The following is a 26,678-nucleotide window of genomic DNA, read 5'->3' as shown; positions in this document are numbered from 1 at the left end:
TTAGCATGTTAGTGGATGTGTGTTTAGCGTGGGTAAGGTTGCATATATGAATGTTTCAACATGACCGGTGAATACAGGTATACTTGCTATGGGCGTACTTGAAGTTGGTGTGAAAGACAGCACCTGTAGGCCCGGTAGCCAAGTGAGCGGTTGTCCACTTGCTATCAGTGTGCAGATACGGTTGGTGCCATATGACATTTGAATGCAGACACAGTTGATATCCAAGTACGGGAAAATTGTGTGAAAGATATCTCTAGCGATACAGTTGTATTGTGAGCAGAAGTCCACATGCCATAAGTGTGCATATACGGTTGCTGTGGAGCAAGTTATTTGGTAGAGGTGTGGCTGCTGAAATTGATGCCTACTGACTGCAGACACAAAAGGTATATGAAACGGTAGGTGCCTTGACGTGGCTTTACTGCTCACATGAACTTCGGTTCATGTATTAGACCAACCCTGTCTGTCCTGTGAAGGAACAAGTTACTTACCTGTAACTGTTGTTCTCCAGCATGGGTCTGGCATGGATTCACATGCTCATGAATATTCCCCGTCAGGCTGGGAATCCTCGGTAAAGAAAAAACCAGTATCAGTTTCGTTTCTGATCTGTCTTTCGTAGTAATAACCAATCACTGGTCTCTGCGTCATACTGACCACAGCCAATGACTGCCCTCTACCTAAGCACCGCCTCTGGCAGCCATCTTCAGATTTGGAAGCACGTGAAGTGGCAGTATGACCAAGTGAAGAGCCGCAGAGGGGTAGGCGGGAGGGTTCGCATGTGAATCCATGCCAGACCCATGCTGGAGAACAACAGTTACAGGTAAGTAACTTGTTCCTTCTCCAGCATGGGGTCTGGCATGGATTCACATGCTCATGAATAAGAATACATAGCAGTACACACATGCACAACCACGGGAGGTGGTAAAGGCTCAACATTAAGCATCTTACCTCCTCACCAGGCTCACCTCAGGCGAACAGGTTGCGCAGCACTGCTTGGCCGACCCTGGACTCCTCCCTGGAATCCCGATCGACGCAGTAGAACTTCGTGAAGGTGTGCGTCGACCTCCACGTAGCAGCCCTGCATATGTCCAGCAGGGGCACACCAGAAAGGAACGCCGTGGTAGCTGCGATCGCTCTGGTGGAATGGGCTCTCGGACGGCCAGGCAGCGGTCGGTTTGCCAACCGATGACAGTACATGATACAGCTGGAGAGCCATCTGGAAATGGAAGGCTTCGAGAGAGCCTTCCCCTGATTGACAGGTCCAAAGTTCACAAAGAGTTGTGACGTCTTCCGAAAACACTTCGTGCGGTCCACGTAGAACTTCAGCGCTCTAGCCACATCCAGCGAGTGCAAAGTCCTCTCAGCCGGCGACGAAGGCGACGGGAAGAATACAGGCAACACCAAGGGTTCGTTGAGGTGGAAGTCCGACGGTACCTTGGGCATGAAGGAGGGGTGCGTCCTGAGCACTACCCTTGTGTCGTGAAAAGTCAAGTACGGGGCCTTGCAGGAAAGGGCCTGGATCTCTCCCACCCGTCGTGCGGAGGTGATGGCCACAAGGAACGCTGTTTTCCACGACAGAAACTTCAACGGGGCCGAGTGCAGAGGCTCGAACGGAGGTCCCATGAGCTTGGTCAGCACCACGTTGAGCTCCCACGCCGGGGCCGAAGCCTTCACCGGCGGGAACGATCTGAACAGTCCCTTCATGAACTCTTTCACCAGACGATGAGACCACAAGGACGTCCGCCCCGTGGTTCTGGTGTATCGGGAGATCGCAGCAAGATGAATCTTGATGGACGCGTGTGCCAGTCCAGCTTTGGCCAGCGTCAGCAGGTACGGCAGTACCTGGGGAGCCGTAATCCGAAGAGGGTTAATCTTCTGTGCGTGGCACCAGACAGAGAACCTCTTCCATTTGTGTCCGTAGCATTTAAGAGTCGAGGACGCCCTGGCCTTTGCAAGAACCTCTCTGCAGTCGGCCGGTATGTCGTATCCTCCAAACTCTAGCGCTGCAGGAGCCAGGCCTGCAAGTTCAGCGATTTCGGGTCGTGGTGGAGGATAGCACCTCCTTCCCTGGAGAGCAGATCCGCGTCCACCGGCAGCTTGATTGGCGGGGACGCTGACAAGTCCAGAAGGTCCGGGAACCATATCTGCCTCGGCCACGCAGGTGCGACGAGGATCATCCTGCACCGTGACCTCTTGAGCTGGTTGACGAGCCGGATCAGCAGTGGCAAAGGAGGGAACGCGTAGAGGAACAGGCCCTCCCAGGGGAACGAGAAAGCATCGCCCATGCTCCTCGCCTGGGGAAACCTGCTGGCGAACCTCCGGCACTTGGAGTTCGTCGCCGTCGCGAACAGGTCGATCTGGGGTGTGCCCCACCGTCGGAAGAGGCGATCCACTAGATCCTGCCGTAGTTCCCACTCGTGGCACGAGCGCAGCTCCCTGCTGAGTGAGTCGGCGATGGTGTTTTTTATCCCTGCCAGATGAAACGGCACCAGAAACATCCCTTGGGCGACTGCCCAATGCCACAGGTCCTGCGCCTCCTTGGACAGTGCTGGGGACCTGGTTACGCCCTGTTTCCTGATGTAAAACATGGTGGTGGTGTTGTCGGTGAAGATCCTCACCACCTTGCCCTTGAGGGACGGAAGGAAGGACCTGAGGGCCCAAAACACTGCACGGAGCTCCAGGACGTTGATATGTAGGGATTTCTCCGTCGGGAGCCAAAGGCCTCTTGCGTGCAGATTTTCGGTGTGCGCCCCCCACCCTTCCAGGGAGGCATCTGTGGTCACTGTCTCCTGGTGGGCTGGGGTCTGGAAGTCCATGCCCGCCGTCAGATGCGCGCGGGTGCCCCACCACCGAATCGCTCGTCGGAAACTCTCGTCGAGTGTGATCCTTTCCTCGAAGTTGCCCGTCGTTTGGATCCAGCGCGCCTCCAGGAACTCCTGCAACGGGCGCATCCGGAGCCTGCACATGGGAATGAGGTAGATGCAGGAAGACATCATTCCGAGGAGGGACTTGATGGACCTCACCTTGGCCGCGTCGGCCACCAACATCCGTTGCACCTTGCCCAGGATGGCCCTGGTCCTCTCCTCCGACGGGGAGGCCAGAAGGGACACTGTGTTGAGCCTCGCTCCCAGAAACAGAGCGTCTTGCGAGGGCACCAGGTGGGATTTGGCGTAGTTCATGGAGAATCCCAGGTCCGTGAGAAGTTGGACGGTCCTTGCCGTGTGAACCACGGCGAGCTCCTTTGTCTTGGCTCGGATGAGCCAGTCGTCCAGGTAGGGGTAGACGTGTATCCCTTCGCGGCGCAGTTGAGCCGCCACCGGCGCGAGGCACTTGGTGAACACCCTGGGTGCCGACCGTAGACCGAAGGGGAGAACTTTGAACTGGTAATGACGCCCTTGGACCACAAACCTGAGGAATTTTCGGTGCCCCTTCAAGATGGGAATATGGAAGTAGGCATCCTCCAAATCCAACGACGACAGGAAGTCTCCTTCCTCCAGCTGACCCAGGACGTGCTGGAGGGTGACCATCCGGAACTTTTGCGCCTTGATGAACTTGTTCAGACGTCGCAGGTCCAGGATGGGGCGCCATCCCCCCCGTCGTCTTCTTCACGAGGAAGTATCTCGAGTAGACTCCGGAGCCCCGAAGCCTCTTTGGGACGAGTTCGATGGCGCCCTTCTTGAGCATCGCCTTCACCTCCAGGAGAAGTTGAGGGACGTGAAGTTCTTTCCTGGCCACGGGGGGAACGCGCGGACACTTTATTTGAAACTCGAGCGCGTGGCCCCGGGCCAAGGCGTCCAGCACCCAACGGTCGGTGGAGATGGACTCCCACACGCCGACGAAGCTCGCCAGCCGGCCTCCCACCGGGGTGCTTCGGTGGGGGCCCGACCCCCCGGCCGGTTCAATCCTGCTTCGACGAGGCTTTAGCGCCTTGTCCTTGGCGACGACGGCGGGGTCCGCCAGACTTGCCTTGTCCTCTGTAGGCCTCCTGAGACGACGAGCGGGCTGCTTGACGGTAGGAGGAGAAACCGCCGCCGGAACCTTTGGAGGCGCCCTTGCCTCCGCTGCTCCGAAAGGGCGTCCGTCGTTGTTGCAGAACTCCAAGGGCCCGGGCCGTCTCGGTGTCCGCTTTAATGGCCTGGAGGGAATCGTCCACTGTCTTCCCAAACAGGTTGTTCCCATCGAAGGGCATGTCCAGGACTCTGGTCTGAACGTCTTGACGGAAGTCCGTAGCCTTGAGCCATCCACGCCGCCTAAGGCAAACGCTGTTGCCCAACTGGCGGAACCCAGTGTCGGCGATGTCCGTCGCAACGGTAATGGCGTGGTCCGAAGCCACCTCACCTTCCTGCAGGATCTCCAGGGCCTCTGCCCTCTTGTCGTCCGGCAAGAAGTCCAGCAGGGGAGCCAGTTTGTACCAGAGCTCCCTGTCGTATCGGGCCACGATAGCCAGGGCGTTGGCAGCTTTAATCGTCGTCGCTGCAGACGAGATGACTCTGCGTCACATAGCGTCCAATTTCTTTCCCTCGCCGTCCGGTGGGGAAGTCGATGTGGAGGCCGCAGTCCCCCCCCCCCCCGCTTTTTTCCTGGCCGCCGCGGAGACGACGGAGTCCGGGGTAGGCTGCGCCCGGAGGCACAGGGGGGCCGTGTCCGGGACCCGGTACTTTTTCTCGTACCGGTCTCTTCTAGCTGGCGTCGTGGAAGGGTTCTTGAGGAGGGTGAGGCCCTCATCCCAAATGTCGTCCAATAGAGGCACCGCGAGGACCGTCTTCCTCTTGGCCTCGCGCCGCTGATAAAGGAAACCTTCCTTCTTCTCCTCAGGGCAGAGTTGGAAAAGCTCGGATGCCCTGGCGATCATAGAGTGGAACGATCCAATCTCGTCGGGCGGAGAAGCCCTGGTGGGAGGCGACGACGGTACATCCTCGTCGTCCGTACCCGTCGCTGCCGTGTCAGTCCCCGTATCATCCCCTCGGGTGGACGGGGAGGAGGGCTGGAAGGGGCGCGACGGCTGAAAAGGAGGTGGAGGGTGGATCCTTCTTCTCTTGGTAGGGGGAACACCAGAAGGTCCCGGTTCTGGGTCCCCCGACGGGAGAGGTTCCGTCGGCAACGGTAGTCTCGTCCTTATCTCTGAGCATAAGGACTGTATAGCCAACAAAATGGCCACCGAGTTGTCTCGCGGCGCTGGCAGAGGGGAATCCGACGGGCGATCAGGGGCCCCGTCGGTACCCTCGACGATGTCGTCGTCCCCTGCGTCGGGATCCATCCCGACGGGCCGGTCTTCTTCCACGCCGAGGCCGTGGCTTAAGACCTCGACCAGATCCTCCTCCGAGGTTGAGGCCGAATCTACGACGACGCCCTGCCCCCCCTTTTTCTTCCCCACGGGGGATTTCACGGGGGTCCTATCGATGGGCACAAAAGAGGACTCCCTCCGAGGTGGCAGGGAGACTCTGAGCCCCTAGGTCGCCACCACTGGTGTAGCCTCCACAGGCTGAGCCAGGGCCGCCGCGACAGTTTCGATAGAGGGCTTGGCCGGATGGATTAAGGCCTTCACCACCTTAGGTGCGCTCACCGCCTTATCCTTGAGGGGGGGGGGGAACACTGCCTCGCTCCCCCTCCGCCTTCGAGCTCGACCGGGGCCTCTCCAGGAGCTTCGCCGGGTGCTCGGCCTTCCTCTTACCCGACCCAGAGCGTTGGCTCGTGGTTGATGGTGCCGGGGAGGGTGCGCCCTGCCTGGCGCCCGTAGAGCCCGACCATTCGGCGCTCCCGGTGCCAGCGGACTCGCAGTGCTTGGCCTTATGTTGGACCCCCGTCGCCGGGGCGTCCTCAAAGGACTTAGAAGACCGCTCGGATTTCTTCCTCTTCTTCTCGCCGGACGGGCTCTTCCCTTCTAGCCAGTTGGCGAGACGTTGATGGCGGTCCTTCATGGTCCGCTCCGACATGTTGCCGCAAAACGCACAGTTCTTCTCCACGTGCGTCTTGTCCTCATGTAGGCAGTAAAGACAAAAAGAGTGTTCGTCCTCCTTGAAAACGTTCTGCAGCTGGCATCCAGGGCAGACACTGAACAGCTTGCCGGGCGTCGAGCTTCCCTTCTCCTGGGCCATGACCGGGCCTGAGAAACTTCTGGAGTCCTCCAAAAGGGTAGCTCGACGAAATCTTCACCCTTGAGGGGCGCAGACGAATCCGACACGGGTCCCCGTTGATCGGATGGAGAGTCGGTGGAGCTTCAGGCTCTTTTGACCGAAAAAACGAAGTTTTTGAGAAAAAACGTGAAAAAATAGCACTAACGCTTGAGAGCAATAGCACGAGGATCCCAACACATGAACGTGCGGTAAAAATCTGAAGATGGCTGCCAGAGGCGGTGCTTAGGTAGAGGGCAGTCATTGGCTGTGGTCAGTATGACACAGACCAGTGATTGGTTATTACTACGAAAGACAGATCAGAAACAAAACTGATACTGGTTTTTTCTTTACCGAGGATTCCCAGCCTGACGACGGGGAATATTCATGAGCATGTGAATCCATGCCAGACCCCATGCTGGAGAACTGTATGTATGAGGAGTGTGAGCAAAGGTGCCTGTGAATGGGCTTGAAGAGGAGAAACGGAGTGGCAGTGGTTAGGGCACAGTGCTTCTTGTATTCCCAGAGCATTTACCATAAGGATGATTTACCCATTCTCACCCAGGTGACGACACCCACGCATACAAGGTCTGCCTTTCATTAGGACACCTGTGGGAACGCAGGAAGGTAGGTCATGTGTTGTTGGCGGCGTGTTTGGGGGTGTTGGCGGTGGCAAAAACTTCCTACTTTGCAAGACCATATGGGTGAGAAATTCTTGGGTGATTGGCACAAGTCAGACCTTTATGGATTCCCATAGGTCTCTTTTCGGAAATGCATGCGGTTCCCAGTTTTCCTTGGTGGCTTCGACACCATAGGCCCAAATCTGTAGGTTGTCCACAAGAGCAAAATCCCTCAAAATCTGCTCTGCCGAGACACTTGGGGTTACCAGTGGATTAGCCTTTTCTCTTTGCGCCCAAGTAGGTGCACCCACACATGTCGGGTACTGTTGTCATCGGGACACCTGTGGGAACGCGGGAAGGTAGGACATTTGTTGTCTTTGCTTGGTTTTCATAACTTTTTATACATTGGCTGCTGCACTTTGTCACACAACCCTTTCATTTCCCAAATGTGACCTACATTTAGCCGCTACTTAAGGCACTATACGCTTTTGTAACCTGCACCTGTCACCTACCCATCAAAAGGTCTGCCTGTGCTCTTTCAAAAAATGGATGCTTGCCCTTCCTCACCACATTTGATTTCCTTATTTACACACGCTAAGTACGTCTGTTCAGGCCGTAAGCATAAAAGTCTTGAGGATCATGGCTCCATTTTTGGCTTGTTGTATTGCTTGTTTTGTGAAACATTACAAAAAATGCGAGATTTCCTAACTGGAAGAGTCGGGGGAATGTAGCGGAGCATTGCTATTCTCAAAATTCACAGAAGCCATTGCCTTACCGGGCCAACCATGTCTACCACTTACCTTTTTTTCTGTTATATTTTTCCAATTTTTCCCCAAACTAAGGTATTCTTCGCTACATAGTTGTTCCCACACCTGCGCAAATCAGCCCTTCCGAAACTTGGAATTTTGTCTAATTTTCAGAAATGTATGCCTGTCCTCCCATTCAGGTTTCCTACCCTCTTCTTCCATTCCGTCCACGCATGTCCTATTGGAAGAAAAGGACAAAAAATAATTGTGTACCTCTCGCAAAACAGCTGTTAACCAGATCAAAATATCTTTTTTTGGTTTCCACTCAACTTATTTTTGAAAGACTGGTAAATGGCAAATTCAGCACAGCAAACCATTTCTTCGTAGCTCTTACAAGGAAAAAACCACAGGCTTCTTTGTACATCATTTTATTGCCATTGCCTGAAAAAACTCCAAAAATGTTCTCCCTCTTTGGTTACTTTTTCTCACCCCCATACAGCAAACTAGGATTATGACCGCCTACATGTGGGAAGAAAAGGGGCCAAATTTGGCTGAGAGCTCATGTAACCAAAAAGTTACAAGGGATTGAATGGCGACGTAGCGAAATCACCAAAAAAGGCATTGGCGCAGGGAGGGCGGGGAAGGGTTAGAACTCTTGGCAGTTAACAGGTTAAAAATTAAAATAAAAAAAGTTTAAAAACCAGGCAGGGCTGCCACTCTCCCCCCCCCCCCCAAACAACCCCCCCCTGCTATTCACGCTGACCATAGAACCGCTTGCAATTAGGCTCAGGTCGTCAATGGAGTGGTCTTGATTTGTATGGCCATGGGGAGGGGAAGTGTTGGGGAGAATTCTCTCTTTAGGCTGAATTTCCTAACCTAGTGAGTCCCCCCCCAGCAGCTTTGCTGGATTTCTGGAGTTTGTTTTTTTCTCCTGCCAAGAGCGAGAATCTTTTTCCCCTCACTCTTGGACATGATTTATGGTGTTCCTTTGACTGTTAATGTGTTTTATGGGCTATGGGGTCCTTTACTCCATAGGGTCTCATGTGTTTTTACTATGTGTGTTACACAGCACCCTCTGTGCAGTGACACAGGGGTGTCATAGTGACACCCCACCATAGACTCCATACCCTGGGACTGACTACTGTCTCCCAGGGCATGTAAAGTCACCATTGGCTTTACTAGTCCCAACTTATTAACAAAATCCAGTACAAGCCATCATATTGTCGACGTACTGGTCGCGGCAATTAGATTGCCCCTGGGTCTGTTAGTCGAAGGGGCACGTCTCGTCCCCCCTGATCGAGTTTTGGCTGGTGGCAGTGGATACTACTTTTTGTATTCGACCGCGAATATATCCCTATGGGATTTTCCCATTGTTCGAGGCTACCAACTTTATTTAATTCTCATAGCCTCGAACATACCGCCAGTTTATTTAATTATTAATTCGCCGGTTGGTATTTTTTGCCAGGACTCGATTCTAAAATGGCGTTTGTGTTCTCTTCTGTGACTCCAACCCAAGTCGAGCCCTTTGTTCCACTTTTCGGCGGGCTTCTCCACAGAAGCCTCCAAAAGTGGTGCCACTCTGTCTGGGTACCACAGAGGGTGTGGGCGGGGGTTTAGGCACCCTGGACTGAGTTACCTTGGTAACTCAAGTCGCACTCTTGTGTGATTGGCCCAAGTGGTGAGCGGCCGGCTCACCATTTAGCATGTTTGATTGACAGCTAGGCTGAGTGAATGGGGGTGTGCTGCAAAAAAGCAGGGCTTTGGGGACCGGAACTTCAGAAGCCGCCACAGGACCTAAGAATCCGACGAGGGAGAAGCTGAGCCGACCTACCACAACGACACCACCGGTGGAGCCCTGCGGAACAGACTCACCACTTCCCGACGACAGAGAAGATCTCCCGGCTGGAGAGGCTTCTTCCCCTGACTGGTGGGCACAACCAGTTTACCTTCTTCTCTTCGCACCCCAGACCGGCTTGTGGTCGAATTGCCCGTGCCAAGCACCCCGGCAACCGGATAGCCACTTACCACTGGACCGCGAACCAAAGGACCGCTCCTTTTACCAGAGAAACTCTGCGGCTGGTTTCTTCCCTGGCAGTGCAACAGACTCCTGTCTTCCTCCACGACGAGATCCTCTCTTCCCCCGGACGAAGCAGCGACTTGCATCCGCTGCCAGGAACAACTGTCCCCGCTGGAGTATTCTCACCACTTTAAGGTACCGTGTCCGCCAGGCCTCCCTTTCTAAAGATTGCTACAAGGTAATAACCCCTTAACCTTCTGGACTGGGCTGGCCGCCTTGACCTTCTAACTGGTACCTTTCTGTGGTCCAACTCCTTTTTGAACCTTTTCAAGACTTTTGTGCACTGCAACCGTGTGACCTTGGACACATTTCGTTTGATCCTCTCAAAGTGGATCCAGCCTACTGAACTCTAACTTCACGGTTTTACTTTGCCTTCCTCTCTTGTTGTGTTCTTGTAAAAGTGTTTGGACCTGTTTCAATTTATTCGCTGCTTTTCCCTCCCTTTTAAAACGAATTATTAAAGTGCCATATGCGTTAAGCGCTCACCGCTGTCTGAAAATAAGTGGGGCTTTACTTAAGACTTGTCTAATATTCTTCTAAGGGAGCGTATATCTTTTAGTGACCGTGTTTTTGAATTGCTTATTATTAGCGCTTGTGTATTTTTCTAGATGTGGTTTTAAATAAATAATTATAGCTCTTTTACACCAAGCTCTGGTCAGTGTTTACTTGTTCTACTGTGTTCTCTTGACCTATTGTGAATACTCTGTATACTGCCCAACTCTTCTTGAGGGAAGTCTGACTGCTCAGCCACAGCTACCAAGTGAATCTGTGTGGTACAGACTGCTACCAAGTGGGTTTACTGCCAAACACCTGTAGTCTTAAATCTTTTGCGGTGGTCCCAGAGGGAACTGCACAGGTTTCTGCCTAACAGGAAGACCGGGGTTCACTCTACATGGATGATTTGCTCATCTACATGAGCAACCCTAGGATCTCTTGTCCGGTAGTAACGAATATCCTTCCAGAATACCATGACTTCTGTGGTCTCAAAGTGAACAAACAGAACATTGTTTGTCTTTAAAATGCTCTCTTCCTAGATTTATGTATGTCTTCCAGAACGCCTGCTTCATATCCCCCACACTGCCTTTGCATCCACAGATGCTATCCTTCAGAGACTCCTCTGGGGCGGACGGGGGGGGGGGGGGGCAAAAGGTGGGAGGGGACCTACAGCTTTCTGTCTGGGAAGGGGGAATAGATTTACCATGCCTCCAGGCTTATTACTGGGCCACACAGTTGGGAGTGGTGAATGACTGGCTTCACGGGGATCCAGGGCTCCCACACATCGGGGGAGAGATCAGAAGTATGGGCGCAATCACACCCCTCCGAGTGTTGAATGGGACGGAAAGAGAGGTGTCCGATGTGTCAGGAATGATACGACAGATTCGCAAAGTCTGGGCAGAAGCTCTCCACCATATAGGCTCGGGAACGAAACCTATGCTGGACCAACCCCTATGGAATAACATGCACATCCCTGAAGTCCTGGGGCACTTCACCAGGTGGGAGAAACTGGGGATACGGACCCTTGCGGATGCGACAGGACGGGCACCCATCACCATTTAGTGACATGCAGGACAGGTTTGCATTACCTATTGGGGAGCGCTACAGACAGCTGCAATTAACAGATGCCATCCGTGCCCAATTCCCAGTGTTGCCATTATTCCAAAGTGTTCTCCTCTAGAGGCAAACATTCTCCAGATCGAGATCCCGGCAAAGGTCACATCAACTCTACCAGGTAATAACCACTTTTGGGGCTCAGGAACTCTCCCGGCTCTGTGAGAAATGGGAGAGGGTAGTGGGCCCGCTGGAATACGAAGAATGGGTAGAGGCACTAATATTCCCACGAGAGATTGCCATAGACCATAAACTTCACTTAATACAGTTTAAAATATTGCACCAGGATTATCACTGTCGGGCCTCTATGATGAAGTGGGGGGCGGTGGAGGATGGAGACGGTCTGTGGTGCCGAAGGGCAGATGGAACATTCTTTCACATGATCTGGCACTGTAACATTATCCAAGACTTCTGTTGCAGATGCATCCGTAAGATCATTGGAGTTTTGGGGTCCCCAGTTCCGCAGGACCCAAAGATGGTAATACTGTTACGCTCACCTGATATCCACGGGGACGCCACACAATACTGGATGGGAGGCTGTGCGCTGTCCTGGACCCCTTTCTGCTTGTTTGTATGTTGGCTGGTGGACAGATCATATGACAGGAGAAGGGGGGTTTAGAAACTGAGCCTGTGATGGGGGTTCCCACCTCCCACTGACCAAGACCCTTCCCCTTGGGTTATGCCTCACCTTATTTTCTTGTGCGTTAAGCTCTCCATCCTGCGTCTCAGTCCAGGGGCACGTGTTACTTGTGGGCGTTCTGAGGTCCTAGTTGCTTCACTGGTCCTGTGCCCTTGTGTCGGGTCCAGTCCGGCTGTGACACGGACTTGTTTAATATGCTCAGGTGAGTCTTTCAGTCTTTGTTCCCTCTCCGGTCTTCTTTCGTCCCTTAGGCTTTCCGGTGTTCCTTTTGCCCTTAATGTCTCTTTCAGTCTTCCACAGGGATTGTTGCTGTTGCGGAGCCACAGAGCTGGATGGTTAAGGCTGAGGTAAGTAGTTTAGTGCGAAGGGCAGCACAAAGTAGGCCAGATGCTAATCTGTATTCCTTTCTCTCCTTCCCACAGGAGGCAGCGCGCTGATGATCCGGAATGCAGTTAGTTTGGTGACCGGGTATGTAGGCAAGTGATTAATGGTGTTTCGCTTTTTTCTCCATCACCACTGCAGATTAGCGTAGCGCGATGTTAGAACCCGGTGTTAATGCTGTCCTTTACTTAGCAGGTTGCGGAGCACTCCGGAGATGGCAAGGCCACCGAGCACGGACGGATGCAGAAGCTGTTACTCACAGGTAATTGTCCCTTTGTAATGCTGTTCTTGCAGGTGGAATCCAGGTTGATGCTGCAGATTCAGCAGAGAAGCAGATGAGCTGGAGCTGTACACGGTGAGCGTTATGCTGCAGGAGTGCAGAATAACGCGAAGTGTGAATTCCAGTTCTGGCGTGGCTTATAAGCCACGCCCAAAGATTCAACCACACTCAAAACACTAGTCTGCATGCTTCAGTTCATGGAACTGAGCTGCAGGAAGGACCTCCATGTTGGATTAAGGCCCAAAGTGGGCTTGCCTTATTCTAGGACTGTCTCCATGTCTGCTGTTGCTGGGTTTTTAAGACCCTTGGAGTCGTGGTGGGGGGGGTGTAGCATGACTGCTGCCAGGGGGCTGTTGCAACTGAGGGGGTCAGGGATAGGGGTCATGACAAACACTTGGGATCTGGGGGGGAAGTGGAGTATACCAATTACGAAAAGACATTCCACTCAGTTGCAATGGGACTAGGAAAAAGACCCAAAGACGTGGGGATCCTCAGATGGGCTGAGCCTTAGCTGATGGATCAATGAAATGGACCACTGTGCGTCCCTAGAGAAATGCATATATAACGCTAGGGGCTGCCCTGGGAAGTTCCTGAAGGTTTGGGGAAAATGGACTGGAAATGTGTAAACACCTAGCTTGCGTAGCTCCCATGATGTCGGATTCAAGGCGCCCAGGAGCGAGGGACTGGAGACCATAAGTCCCCCTCCCGCTTTGGGGAACCTTTCTCACCTGGTTCCCCACCTCTGCTTACAATTGAACAATGCTATATACTGTATCTTTGCAATGTGACCTTGCTTTGTTGATGTTTGTTGTTTGATTTGTCTACCTTGCTTCATTCTGTAAACCAACAGATAAGATTTATTTTATTTACTTTTTTTTAAAAAACTATTTAAACCGTTGTTGGTTAATTCAAGATCTAAGGTAGCACCCGACATACTGTGTTAACATTCCAGCGTGGGGGCTTGGGGATTCACTGTACCTAAGAATCAGCCTGCATCACCTCCCTTGAGTCTCAGCCTTGGCTGCACGCTCAACGTTACCAATTGTGAGCCTTGAATGGAGTGCCTCGGTCCCTCTACCCCAACCACATAGCGAGTATTAGTAAAGATATCCCCCTCCAGTCTTAACACTGAGCAGGTTTCACATAATGGTCTAGTCACCTTAGACAACTTTTTGTCCCCCGAATTATTCATATGGTGGTCTGCCTTTCAAGGCAAGGACATTGCGCTGTTCAGTTATAAGGCTTGCAAGAGCCTCACTGGGCCCCTGCAAAGTTCACAAGGATGCATGGGGCCTCTACATCCAGCTTTATCTCCTGAAATACCTCCCAGCCAGGATCCTTCGCTCTTCTGGTGCCAACTATCTGCAGATCAAACGTTTTTCCAAGCAGAGTGTGGCAGGTAGCTCCCTTTCCTCAGCTGGCACCTCCGTATGGAACAGCCTCCCTCACACTTGATCCGGATCTTAAGTTCTGGAAACTTCTCAAGACCTCACTTTTCTCCTCTTCCTTCCATCTCCCCCTCCCATTCTAAACTCTCCATCTGCCGCTGCGACTGGGGCCTGCTCCCTTTCAGAGTCATACAAGGGACAGATCACCCCCTACCAGTTCTCCCCAGCATAATTTGCCAGCACTTGCCCTCGGGCTCCCTTTCCCAGACTATCCAAACTTAGTCCTCCCTTTCCACTTCACTCCTCCTCCCCTTTCCCCTGGCATGCCGCCATGGCCCGACCAGCACATGTCCACCCCCTCCCGCGGGGGTACCCCACTTTTCCCTCTACCCTTCTGCGCCTTGCACTCATCATCTTGTCTAGTACTTGCACAGTAGGGTTGTCACAAAGCCAAAATAACAGTTTCTTTGTTGTATTCTTATGATTTCCCATGTTCAACCCCCCCCCCCCCATCGTCTTGTGGTGCCTGGAAACACCTGTGTATAGGCGCTATACAAACGTCCAATAAATAAAATAAATAAAGTACTCACCCCGGTGCAGGAGTTGTAGAAAATAAACCTATCCCTATTCCTTATAGGTCATCAGGTGGTTTTTGAAAAGTGACATTCCCATAATGCACATTCTGCACCCCTCTCCCAACTGAGCAAGCAGGCAGCAGTTCACTCAGTCCCCATTTACCACCTGACTATCTCGACAAGGGTTTTTCTCTGATGTAGAATAACGGGCCAACTCAGTGAAAGGAGAAGGGGAGCCCTCTTTGTGCAGCTGTCATTCCTCCTGCACTACAAAGATAGTGTTAGGTGCTCATATTTTTCATTGTTGCCACAACTGTGTTCCCTCTCCCCCAATCATCGCACCAGCTTGAGAGACTCTCCACCTAATGGTCGCTGCTAGCTCTGGTGCACCTGCCGTGGCTCCCACCATCCATTTGCTGTGTCAGCACAGTCCTGTGATTTCAGCTTAAAGTGCAACAGGAACTAGCTCTTCACATGAGCAGGCCCCATTTCCTCTCCATCATGTCTCAGTTATTTCTCAAACGAACAGAATTTACAAAAAATGCAAACCAGTAGCCTCAATTAGAGCAGAACATTAATAAATGCCAAAGCCTTATTTAAAAACCAAATTTTCTCGCAGAATATAGCAAATGAAGGTATTTTTCTTCAGAAACATTAAGTGTTTAAATTCTGCAGGTAATTAAAGAAATGCCTTTACATATTTAGCATGGCCTGTCTGCCCTTTGTAAGCGTGCTTAAAGACTTAAAGATTGACCTAATGAACTCTTTCACTTATGTACATTTGCTTCCTGGAATATGGACCACAGACGTTCCTTTCGTCATAAAGTTGATATTTCTTTCAACACCTTCCTAAAAACCCCACCTCCAATTCTCTTGGTTGTGGCATTCATGGAGAGAGTGAGATAGGAGCATAAACACAGATGCACGCTTGTAGAGATCTGCACGCAAGCAGGGAAAGGCTAAGTTCTTGGTATTGAGGTACATATATCAAATGAGTCTGTAGGAAAGTGACATGGTCTACCAACATCCCTCCGGTCAGCCACTTATCTAGCAAAGATGCTGCAACCACACATTCCCATTTGTGCAGACCACTTTGAACAAATAGCCCAGCAGGGGAACCAAGCATGAGTTGTGAAAAGGAGGATAGACGCAACCACTATTTGTCTCACGATTGTGACAGATTTTGCACAAGTATACGCCACATGGTGGTGGAATTCTGAGACATCCTTGATGGATGGGAAATGCACACTAGAAATCTGTGTATTTATTACATTTCTGAATGTAGTTCATGTGGCAGGCAAGAACAACTTTGATGTGCATGTATATTTTAGCAGAAATGATACTGCGAAAGCTGGGCCAGATTGCTATTTGCCATGTAATAAAAATGTAGATATGGATATTGTAATAAGAATATTCAATAGTTAAAAACATCTCATCGGAATCCAGCACATTACACTTCTATGTAAACATAGCATAACAAACGATGTAGCAGGTTTCGAAACAAAGATGCCTTTGCCCCCACAGTACTGTTTAGTAATTTACTGAAATACAAAAACAAGTTTACCGGCAGGTGTGGTCTTTTTACTTTTGAGGCCTCTGTTTCCAACCACAGATATTTCGATTTCTTTTTGTGGCATGTGCGCCAGCTTTTGCATAAACAACTTCTCTAATGTTTGTGCCATCAAAACAATATCATCACCTGGCTGAAAACAGAAATGCCAATCTTCATTACTGAGCAAACAAAATGCAAACGTCATTTTACTTTTGGTTAAATATACGGTGGCACAAGTCAGGATGTCTCAGTTGGAGAGGAGGAGCAACACAAACACAAAGAAAGAGTACAACAAACATGTATTAGTTATACGCAAATGCATACATTAGCTACACATTTTTTTGATCAGAGTATCATGGGCAAGTATTAATCTGTTGACATCAGATACACCAAACAAAAAGGGTTTAGATCTTTGCAGATTTTTTTACCGAGACGGACTGGGTAGTATAGTTCCTTACTAGACCTTGCAGCGCATGTGGGGATGACCAGGGTGACCATCCAGGATGGGCACTAGAACGCATAATTGTGCATGTCTTAAGGACCCCTCTTGCTAAAACTGCGCAAAGGTTTTGGCAACAATCCTCGCCAATTGAAGAGACCCCACCAATACAAAAATTGAGAATCTGCAAACCGTAACACACAAAGTTATAGCCTTCGGGCATTACTCAGGGTTTAAAATAAACTGGAATAAGTGACATTTCTGCTCACAAACACTGCATGAAAACCCGTAGATCTGGGCAATTCTAGACGGTCCCAAAGAGTTTTGATACCTAGAGATCGGAGTGCAAAGAAAATCTAAGGGGGCGGATAAGGGGCATCAATGAGACAAGGGGAGAATTGGAGGCAAGGGTGAAGCACCCAAATACTTTCCCATTACTCCCCTTTGGTAGGATCACCTGCAAGATGATTGACTTTTCTAGCACTTTCAGAATATGCCTGTGTGGCCTGGGGTACATTTTGTGATAAGCTAGGCTCTCCCCATTCGATTCACATGGTGAAATACTCCCTGTGTAAATTGGAATACATTTATGTAGCCATACACCACTGAGTTGAATGTCCCTAAAAAGGAGCAGAATTGTTAGGTAGCCCATGCCCAGTTTGCAGACTACTGGCACTTATGTTCTGGGCTATATTTTACAGTAGACTTGGTGCCAAGCTTTATGTGCAGGTAGCGGAACAGCTACCCAACTCATTATGGAGAGAGAGTGACTGATAAAGGCGGGCAGATTGTTTCTTCTTTGTGCTTGCATGCACAGCCTCCGCAATAAATTCTGGCTTCTGTTCTAAATTTAACTTCTGGATTACTTGCTGAGCGATAAGAGGTTGGTCATGTCCTTTTGCGGTTTACAAATATATTTATGAACTGTACATGTTTACATTGTCTGTAGGCAGCACCTTTGAGAAAAAAAATGTCTAACAGTTTTAGATCTCGATAATGATCTGCATGTTTCAAGTTTCTGGATGCAATTGCTGTTTGTCTATTATAAGCTGCAGCAAAGCAAATGTTAAAAGCGCTCCGTAAATTTCAAGTGTTGCTTTGAGATCGGCATCCCTCGGTTAATTTTAGTGTGTTTTCTTGATTATAATGCTTTTGTCTCATGTTTTCACTGCTGTAATTAATCTCTTTATTTGTTATATGATTAACAACTGGCTGGATCATTTTATTGATATATTGTTTGGCCTTTTGCCTTCAGGTTTGTTTAGGTGACCGAGGGCCCCCCACCCGAGTGATCTCTTTCACTCGCCTGGGGTATCCTTCACGGGATATGTACATTGATATCTAGGATTATTATATGTACATAATATCTAGGATTAATATGATTCATTTTTGTGTGTTTTTTTGATTTGCAGTCCATACTTGACCCTGGCACACTTTCACTTTATATTATGTACTTTATTATTGACATACAATTTTTTATTTGCATATTGCCCATGAGGTTTAGACAATTTAATACTCATTTTAATGTGACAAATCAAATAAAATTAGTATTTAAATGATTGATTGTTTCGTGGAGGGTGATCTGTGTCACGTACTAGGGGGCTCTTCCCCCTCCCCGGTGGGTGGATTATGCCCCTTTGAAGTGAACATATTTCTTTCCGCTGGTTTGATTTCTATTTAATACTGTCCGTCGCTTCCCCTCTGCCAGCGAAGTAGGGGTAACCCATCTTTTGGTTTGTTGCTTTGAGATTTAGGCATTTGAGCCTTTCACATTGAGCAGTCCCACCCTGGTGGTGGGCGAGGAGGGGCAGTCACATTTATTGTAACCATGTCAGCCATTGCAAATCTTGAAGTCAATTCAGGGCATTTTGGGTCTAGAGTTTGTGAGAAATAATCTCAGTGCTCAATTAAATTTAGTTTAAATGAAAGAGTTTGTTAATCTTTGAGCCAACATGGTCTGATCCTCCATGACACATTTGTAATCGGGATTACACTTTTCCGTCCCTTCAACTCCAACACTACACCCAGTACAGTTCCCAGAATTGCTCACATTTGGCTCAGGAGAAATAAATGAACCCTCAAAGATTAACAAACTGTATGAATAAGAAAACTGGTTGTGGAGAATACCCCAAAGGTAGGCATAGAATGAAGAATCCTTAAGTTCAGCATAGTTTTGACGCCAGCATCTGCCCCTTGCCGCCCTATCTGCCACCAGTGTGACCAACTAAGTAAGGAAGTAAAAATGTTAGCAAACAAGATGGATCTGATCCATGCAGAATTAAAGCAACTGAAGGATAAGAAAACCAAATTAAACTCCAATGTGGGGGTCGGGGGGAGTTTGGGGCTCACATTCGTACCCCACAATGAAAACAGTGGTGAGCCAAGGCTCCCACATGTATATTAAAAACGCCAGTCAAGGGAATAAAAATCAAGAAAACTCAGGGTCCAATGGGGGCTTTTGCTTTCGTCTCCAGTGGAGCTAACTTTGCAGGCTCCAAAAGGGGAAGAATCCATCTATAACTGATGCTTACACAGAAAAAAGATCCAGCTAGACCTAGTCACAAAGCAAGACACAGCTGCAAACATGCATGACTGCGAGGGAGAGAGCTAATTAAACCAAAACAGTAGCAGGAGCAATGTTCCCCTTCTAATAACTCAATTTACTTAGTTAATGTTTCCGCTCTGAATCCTGGCTCGTGGGGAAAATGAAGATTTCTTACAGAACAAAATAATATACTGGTTTCAGAAAACAAAAAGCTTTTATTCGATAAATTAAAGTTACTCACTGTAGTGACTACAGTGCTCCTAGTCCATAGTCTCCTTTTCTCCATCCTTATGGGCGTCCCCCCAAACATGGGGACGTACCAAAACCTTTGTCAGCGAACAATTGAGCTTCCCCTTTAAATTTAGTATACCTGGCTACTCTCAGTACATATCAGGTGGGACGTATGGAGAAAAGGGGACTATGGACTAGGAGTACTCTAGTCAAATACAACGAGTAACTTTAATTACTCATACGTCTGGTCCTCTTTGCTAGTGGGTGTGGGTGATTTCATATCTACGATGAAGCAAAAGGGTTCGTCAGAACCACCTGACTAAACTCTGCATCACGCCTGGAGCTGGCGAGTAATGCTTACAGAAGGCCGACAGAGTGGCCCAAGTAGCCACCTTGCTGCCAACATCCCAAAAATCATGTCTTTGAAACGCGACAGCCAAGGCTCTGACCGCATGGGCATGAATCCCCTCAGGAACAGGTTTGTCCATGGTCGTGTACGCTTCTGAGATGGCCTGAACCATCTCCCGGGAGGTGGACTGCTGAAATCCAAACTACCTCCGTCGGGGCCCATTCACAGATCGATACCTTTTCCATGCAGAGAGGGTGGAGGGGACGGGTGCCAGCCTGCTTGTTCAGGTTAAACTTGCAGTAAAACAGACTTTTCCCCGATGAGGGGCAAAAACGTCTTGAGGGCCAGGCTCACTGCCCTGAGTTTGAGCAGATTGATTTGCATCGACGTTACTCAGTGAATCGCCTAGCCCTTTAGAGTAGCTCCCCAGCCCGAAAGAGAGGAGTCAGTCGTCACCACTAGGGTAGGCTCTAGTCAGGTGAAGGGGGCTCCCAATGAAACATTGCCATCCATCAGCCACCAGTGAAGATAGGGCAGTAGGAGCAGTGATATTTGCGAATCCTGTCCCGCCCGTCTCCTGATCCCAATTTGCTGCTAGGTGGAGCTGGAGACACCTCATTTTAAGGAGAGAGTGCTGTACAGTAACCACGCTGGAGGCCATTGGGCCCAGAATGTGCTGCAACCACCCTGCCGAGGTGGTCGTGTTGGCCAGAAAGTGCCCCACCGCCTTGAGGATGGACAGAAGCCTCTCGGGTGTAGAAAATACCTGCTGAAAGGTAGTATTCCAACGCACCCCTAGGAAGACCAGTTACTAGGAGGGGCACAACTCACTTCCTCTGGTTGTGGGAGAACCCCAGCTGATGAAGGAGATCCGCCAATCTCTGGCAGGAGTGTACCACCCCTTAGGGTGACCCCACCCTCACCAGCCAGTCATCCAAATAAGGGTACAGATGATGGCCCTCCAATTGGAGAAGACCCTCCGCTGCATTCATCAACTTTGTGAAGACACAAGGAGCATAGTTCAGGCCGAAGGGCAGCACCTTGTACTGGGAGTAGTACAACAAACGTGAACCGCACAAACTTCCAATGTGGTTGGTAGGTGGGAACACGCAGGGACGCACCCTTTAGGTCGAGGGAACACATCTGGTCACTAGCACACATGGACTCCGCTATTTGGGTGGGAGTTCTCATCTTGAAGCGTTAAAGCTATAAAGACAGATTTAGAAATTACAGGTCCAGGACAACCCTCAGGCCAGCCTGGTTCTTGGGTACTGCAAAAATCCTGGAATAGTACCCCGAGCCCCTGTCCACAAAAGGAACCAGTTCTATTGCCTACATCTCCAAGAGCGAAAGGACCTCCCGTAAAAGAACAGTGGACCCAATCTGACGAAGAGGAGAAGGGGATTGTAGAGGCAAAGGAAGAGGACTTAAGCCCGTGGAGACTACGGATAGGATACACGGGTTGCTCATAAGACGCTTCTAGGTGTTCTGGAACAGAGCCAAACAGCCCCCCACAGGCTGTGGCCCCCGACCTTGAAGTCACTGCTTCTTGGCGTCTGAGGTGGGGGCAGAGGAGGGGGGGATTGGAAAAATCTGTGCAACATCCTCTGCCGCTTCCTCTCGTCGCTGGGTGACCTGCGGGCCTCCACGTACCGCGGTCCTGGAACCCATTGAAGCTGGAGAAGGTGCAGGGCTTATAATCGTTCCTGCCCTGGGACTGAGGGAAGGATGTCTGACCTGGGTTTGTCAGGATGGCAGAGGACTTGGCAGTTTGAGTGGAAGTTTTCTTCTTTGTCAACACTTCATCAGTTGACGAATGAATAAGGTCCACAACACTCAAAGGGCAGATCCAGGATTTTCTCCTGCACGTCAGAGGAAAACTTATGGCGTGCGTGCATACACTGAGGCCGCAGCCACCACTGAGAAATCTGGCTGCCGTTGGCAAGCAAGGAGGATTGGCTCCCCGTCAGCCTAAACCTGCTGTCCAACTTCTTGCTCATCTGGGCGATGGCCCTGGGCTTCTCCCAGACCTTTTGCACCACCTACAGAAGATCTTCTGAAGAGGGATGCCTGCCAGACCGGATTGTGGTGCCATTCCCCAAGACCTCACCAGCCCTCCCTACTCCTGGGGGGCTTGGTCAGGCAGAGGACCACCCCCAAGAACTCCACCAGGCCCTGAAGGCAGTCATGAAATGCCTAAACAGATGCAGAGGGTTCAACGTCCTAGGCAGCTTCATCTCCCGCCCACCCTCTTTTTCACAGATCGAGTGGAATCCATGCCCTGGGACACAGTTGCCAGCAGGGGATCCCCCCACCAGGTCTGGAGCTGCAGGTTGAACAGCTCTTGAGGGCGAGGGAGTGGTACAGGAGGAGGTGGAGGTGTCAGAACAACAGGTAGGGCCTGGACAGAGGGAGGCACCAGCACTGGAACAGGCAGTGCTGGAGGAATGGGAGGAGTAGCCAGAGAAGGGGGCCGGGGCGGCGCCACTTGTGGGATGACCTTCACAATGTCCTTCAGGAGCCCCTTCATTTGAAGGGAAGCGCTCGAAAAGCTGTTACTCGCATGTTGGCAGGGCCCCTCAGGGCACAGCCCTCTGAGGCGCTGGGTCTCCGCTCCTGGTGAAAGCGCTGAGGCGCTTGGTGCATGTAGCAGTAAGGTTGTGATTGGTAGATTTATGGCAGAGGAGACCATAAGCCTGCATCATAGGATCTGCTGCCACTTCCTGAGGGAAGGGGACTGGCATCTACCAAACCCCATTCGATGGGGGGAAAATTACTGGCAGGCCCAGAGCCGGATCCAAGATGGTCGACATGGGAGGATACAGGTTGGGTCTCGCACCCGAAGCAGAGGCATCTACCTCAGAGATCCCTCTGGTCGGCTTTGAGCCCTCAGCCGGACAGCCGGTAGTCATAGCGCCGTGACTCACGACCTAGGTGCAAGCTCGGGTAGGATGGACGCTCTCAGCACCTGTGCCGGTAGCCATGTTGAATCGTGCAGAGGACAGACTCTTGGAGGTTACACTCGACGATCCCTTACCCCCTGGGGAAGAAGAGGAGGACTAACTTGATCGCCCTTCCGAGGACAGCCTTGTAGGGCCCCCGAGTCCCTCTCTTGGGAGCCAGTAGCCAGGACGGCCTCAGGTCTGTCCCTGGAGTGCCCGGAAGAGCCCCCGGGCCCCATCGGCTTGGGAGCCAGTGGCTTTAGAACCTGAATTTGAGGAACCCCGATCAGTGGGAACCCCCGGGAAGGAGTTGTCACGCTGTGCAGCTGTGCTGACCAGACAGCCTGCCTTATCTTGATGAGAGGTCCTAAAGACGAAGTCCTTAAGGTGGGGAGGAGAAGTATGGAAGATCTCCCTCCTCTGCATCAATCGAGAGCGCTGCAAGCAGAAAATTCGTCCCAGTGGTGGTCGGGCCCCAAACACTGAAGACAGAGTGCATGGGGGTCCGAGGCTGGGAACGAGCAGTCGCATGAGTCAATCCTCCTAGTGCCAACATGCACAGGGGGAGATGAGGCACCGAAGGGAAGTTAAATAAGATTTTTTTTTAAACAGGGAGCAATCAAAGTTAAACAAGTCTCTGAGCTTGCTGCCAGGTCTGACACCGTTCATGCAGAAAAAGACTGTGGTGAGGCGGCAGGGCATGCACGTGCCCACGTACGCTATACTAAATTTAATGGGCAAGCTCAATTTTAGGCTGACAAAGGTCCCGGTACCGTCCCAATGTTGGGGGGGTCGCCCACAAGAATAGAGGAAAGGGAACGGGACGTATGAATATCATGGATGATATTGCTTATGTTGCGAGACACAGACAATTCAGCAAATAGCTTACCTTAACAGTGGCACTTAAAGATAAATTGCCGAAGGTCTACTGTCTATGGACTTCAGAACCTTTCCTCCCTCTTCCACAAAGATTAAGTCAGTGGGCCCAAGTATCAAAGCAAAGAATCAATTTGATGGCCCAACCCATGGAATAAGAGCAGGACCCTTGCCAAGAAGAAACAACACAAGATCACTGCAATTAACATCACTGAGAGCCCAGGTCCCAGATATAGAAACTTTAACAATGGAGGACTATGATTATGAGGGTACCTTGGATCAGAACGACTGACTGACTGACTTCCCCACCTCAGCCTATCTTTCTTATATACGTTCTATTGTACCTGGTAATAGATCTAGTCCCGAACATTCGACAATAGCTTGCTGGAACATTGTGGGCCTCCAGAAATATCTAAATGATGATCAGTTTAGTGACCAGAAGGATGTAGTGTTTTTTCAGGAAATGTTGGTATTCGAAGACCTTTCCATCGATGGTTTTTATGTTTTTCATTCATTCAAGGTAGCAAGGGTCGTCCTAGTGGGGGCCTAGCAACCTGGCTGAGTGCGTTTTTTTTAAACTCTTGCTCAGAATTGATATCCAATTCCTAGATGTTCGGTCATTAAAAATCCAAAACACGCAGATCTTACTAATTCATCTCTATAATCACCTTGATGGACCTCTGGAGTCCTCTGCCGTCCATATAATTTGGAATGGCTCGGAGCAATGGAAAGTGGGCGTTAATGAGGATTGTGTCAGAATACTGGTGGGCGATTTCAAGGTAACATTTGAGCCACTAGAGGTTAGGAGATCATTCGAGATCATTCGAGAAAAGAAGCAAGCCTAGGGAATACCCGAATTGATATCAGATTGGCACAATAGAGAGCATAAATATGCTCCCCCGGTAGTAGAAGTCTTATCGAAATTTGGTCTCTGTGGATGCAATGGAAGACTCAAAGGAGACCAACCTGCAAAACACACTTATAATAGACAGTCTGGTTATCAATTGATTACTTTTTTTAAAATCTTGAATCATGGCATAAAGCTGTCAAGTTCGAAGTAGAAAGATCTGAAAAGTGATCATGATCACCTTTTCTTAAAAGTGGCCATTGACTACTTACCTTCAAAAGGGAGTGGATTTCTTTGGCTTAAATGCCGATGCCTTTGGACTGGGTCCCAGAAAGTTAAATGGCACAGAATAGTGCCTGAATCCATCTCTGCATTGTATGATGAAATAATTCCAATGATGGATTTATTCAAATCAGAATGTAACAACAATCGTGTGAATCTTCAGAACTCATTTGAACAGACTAGCAAAAAGTGCCCATACTCGCGTTCTGTAGACAAACTCATCAATTGTTGAAAAACGTGAGTCGCTTATCGCTTGATGTGCGTTGCACTCTAAATTAAACTGCACTGGGAATGGGTGTCTGTGGCTGGCTAGCATACCCTGGAGCAGACGTGGAGGAGTGTTGGCATACTGCAGCAAAGGTGGACCTTCTGTGCACTCTCCACCCGTTGCCTCACCCTGGTACAGTGCGGTGCAAATTGCTTAGAAATGGTGCATCGTAGGGCCTTGTAATGTGATTTTCGAGGTCCGAATCTTTCAAGTTTGTTCCTTCGTGTCGAGACATTTAAAATGAGCTTTGTTTAGTCCTACGAACACATTGATGTTTTGCAGACTTCAGGCAACCATCTCGTGTGTCAAGGGCCTCAAATCTGTGGAAAGGGGCAGTGTTTCCAAATGTCATGTAACCATGTCCTGAGGGTCCCAACAAGTAACTATGCAAAATTGGTGCAGATTGGTGGAACGGTGTGGCATTGTATAAGGAACAAAACTAAAACATGTTCATCTTTATATATAGAGAGATTATTGGAATGATGGGTGCACTGTGTTCCTAAGGAAATCACTGCACCCTCTCCCCCAAACTTTCTCCACAGGGCAGGATGGCATGATAGCGAATGCTGCAAGGCGAAATGTGAAATCCTGTCTAATTAACAATAACGGCCCTGTCAATATAGAAGATCTGAGAAAATCGCGAATAAATTACAAAAGCCTTATAGCCAGAAAGAAACAATAATTCTTATAATTAAGATTGGAAAACCTCTTAAAAGCGGTAGAGGTGGGAGATGAACAAGTTACTTACCTGTAACTGTTGTTGCCCAGCATGCGTCTAGCATGGATTCACATGCTCATGAATATTCCCCGTCGTCAGGCTGGGAATCCTCGGAAAATAAAAGTTTTAAAAAAATAAAATCTGTTTCAGTTTCGTTTCTGAACTGTCTTTCTACTAGTAACCAATCACTGGTCTCTGGGTCATACTGCCCCCAGCCAATGACTGCCCTCTACCCAAGTCCCTCCTCTGGCAGCCATCTTCAGATTTGGTAGCATGTAAGTGGCAGTAGGACCAAGTGAAGAGCCGCAGAGGGGTAGGAGGGAGGGTTCGCATGTGAATCCTTCTCCAGCATGGGGTATGGCATGGATTCACATGCTCATGAATATAAGAATACATAACACATGGCACAACCACGGGAGGTGGCAAGGCTCAACATTAAGCATTTCATCAACTCAACATTAAGCAACTCTTACCTCCTCACTAGGCCCACCTTCAGGCGAACAGGTTACGCAGCACTGCCTGGCCGACCCTGGACTCCTCCCTGGAATCCCGGTCGACACAGTAGAATCTCGTGAAGGTGTGCGTCAACCTCCATGTAGCAGCCCTGCAGCTGTCCAGCAGGGGTATGCCAGACAAGAATGCCGTGGTAGCAGCGATCGCTCTGGTCAAGTGGGTTCTCAGACGGCCAGGCAATGGTTGGTTTGCCAACCGGTGACAGTGCATGATGCAGCCGTAGAGCCATCTGGAAATGGAAGCCTTCGAGAGGGCCTTCCCTTGGTTCACAGGTCCAAAGTTCACAAATGGGTGTGACGTCTTCCGAAAGCTCTTCGTGCGGTCCATGTAGAACTTCAGTGCTCTAGCTACATCCAGCGAGTGCAAAGTCCTGTCAGCCGGTGACGGGAAGAAAACAGGTAACACCAAGGGCTTGTTGAGATGGAAGTCCAACGGCACCTTGGGCATGAAGGAGGGGTGCGTCCTCAGCACCACCCTCATCTCGTGGAAAGTCAGGTATGGAGGTTTACAGGAGAGGGCCTGGATCTCTCCCACCCATAGTGCGGAGGTGATGGCCACAAGAAACGCAGTCTTCCACGAGAGGAAATTCAACGGTGCATAATGCAGAGGCTCGAATGGCAGCCCCATGAGCCTGCTCAGCACCACGTTGAGCTCCCACGCCGGGGCTGAGCCTTCACCGGCGGGAATGATCGGA

At 50.1% G+C, this 26,678-nt stretch overlaps 1 protein-coding gene across 1 annotated transcript in view; it reads right to left on the bottom strand.

The window, feature by feature from the left end:
• LOC138541759 (bromodomain testis-specific protein-like) overlaps nucleotides 1-26,678 on the bottom strand; it is a 2,079,689-nt gene that overhangs the window by 1,533,196 nt on the left and 519,815 nt on the right. Inside the window, exon 4 of the mRNA XM_069641783.1 lies at nucleotides 15,987-16,125. Within this exon, the coding sequence (XP_069497884.1) occupies nucleotides 15,987-16,125 (139 nt within the window). The remainder of the gene's footprint in view (nucleotides 1-15,986; nucleotides 16,126-26,678) is intronic.

This window comes from Ambystoma mexicanum, chromosome 1q, assembly GCF_040938575.1.
Source record: "Ambystoma mexicanum isolate Mex_15411 chromosome 1q, UKY_AmexF1_1, whole genome shotgun sequence".
Lineage (NCBI taxonomy): Eukaryota > Metazoa > Chordata > Amphibia > Caudata > Ambystomatidae > Ambystoma > Ambystoma mexicanum.
This window is presented reverse-complemented; position numbering and strand designations above follow the sequence as displayed.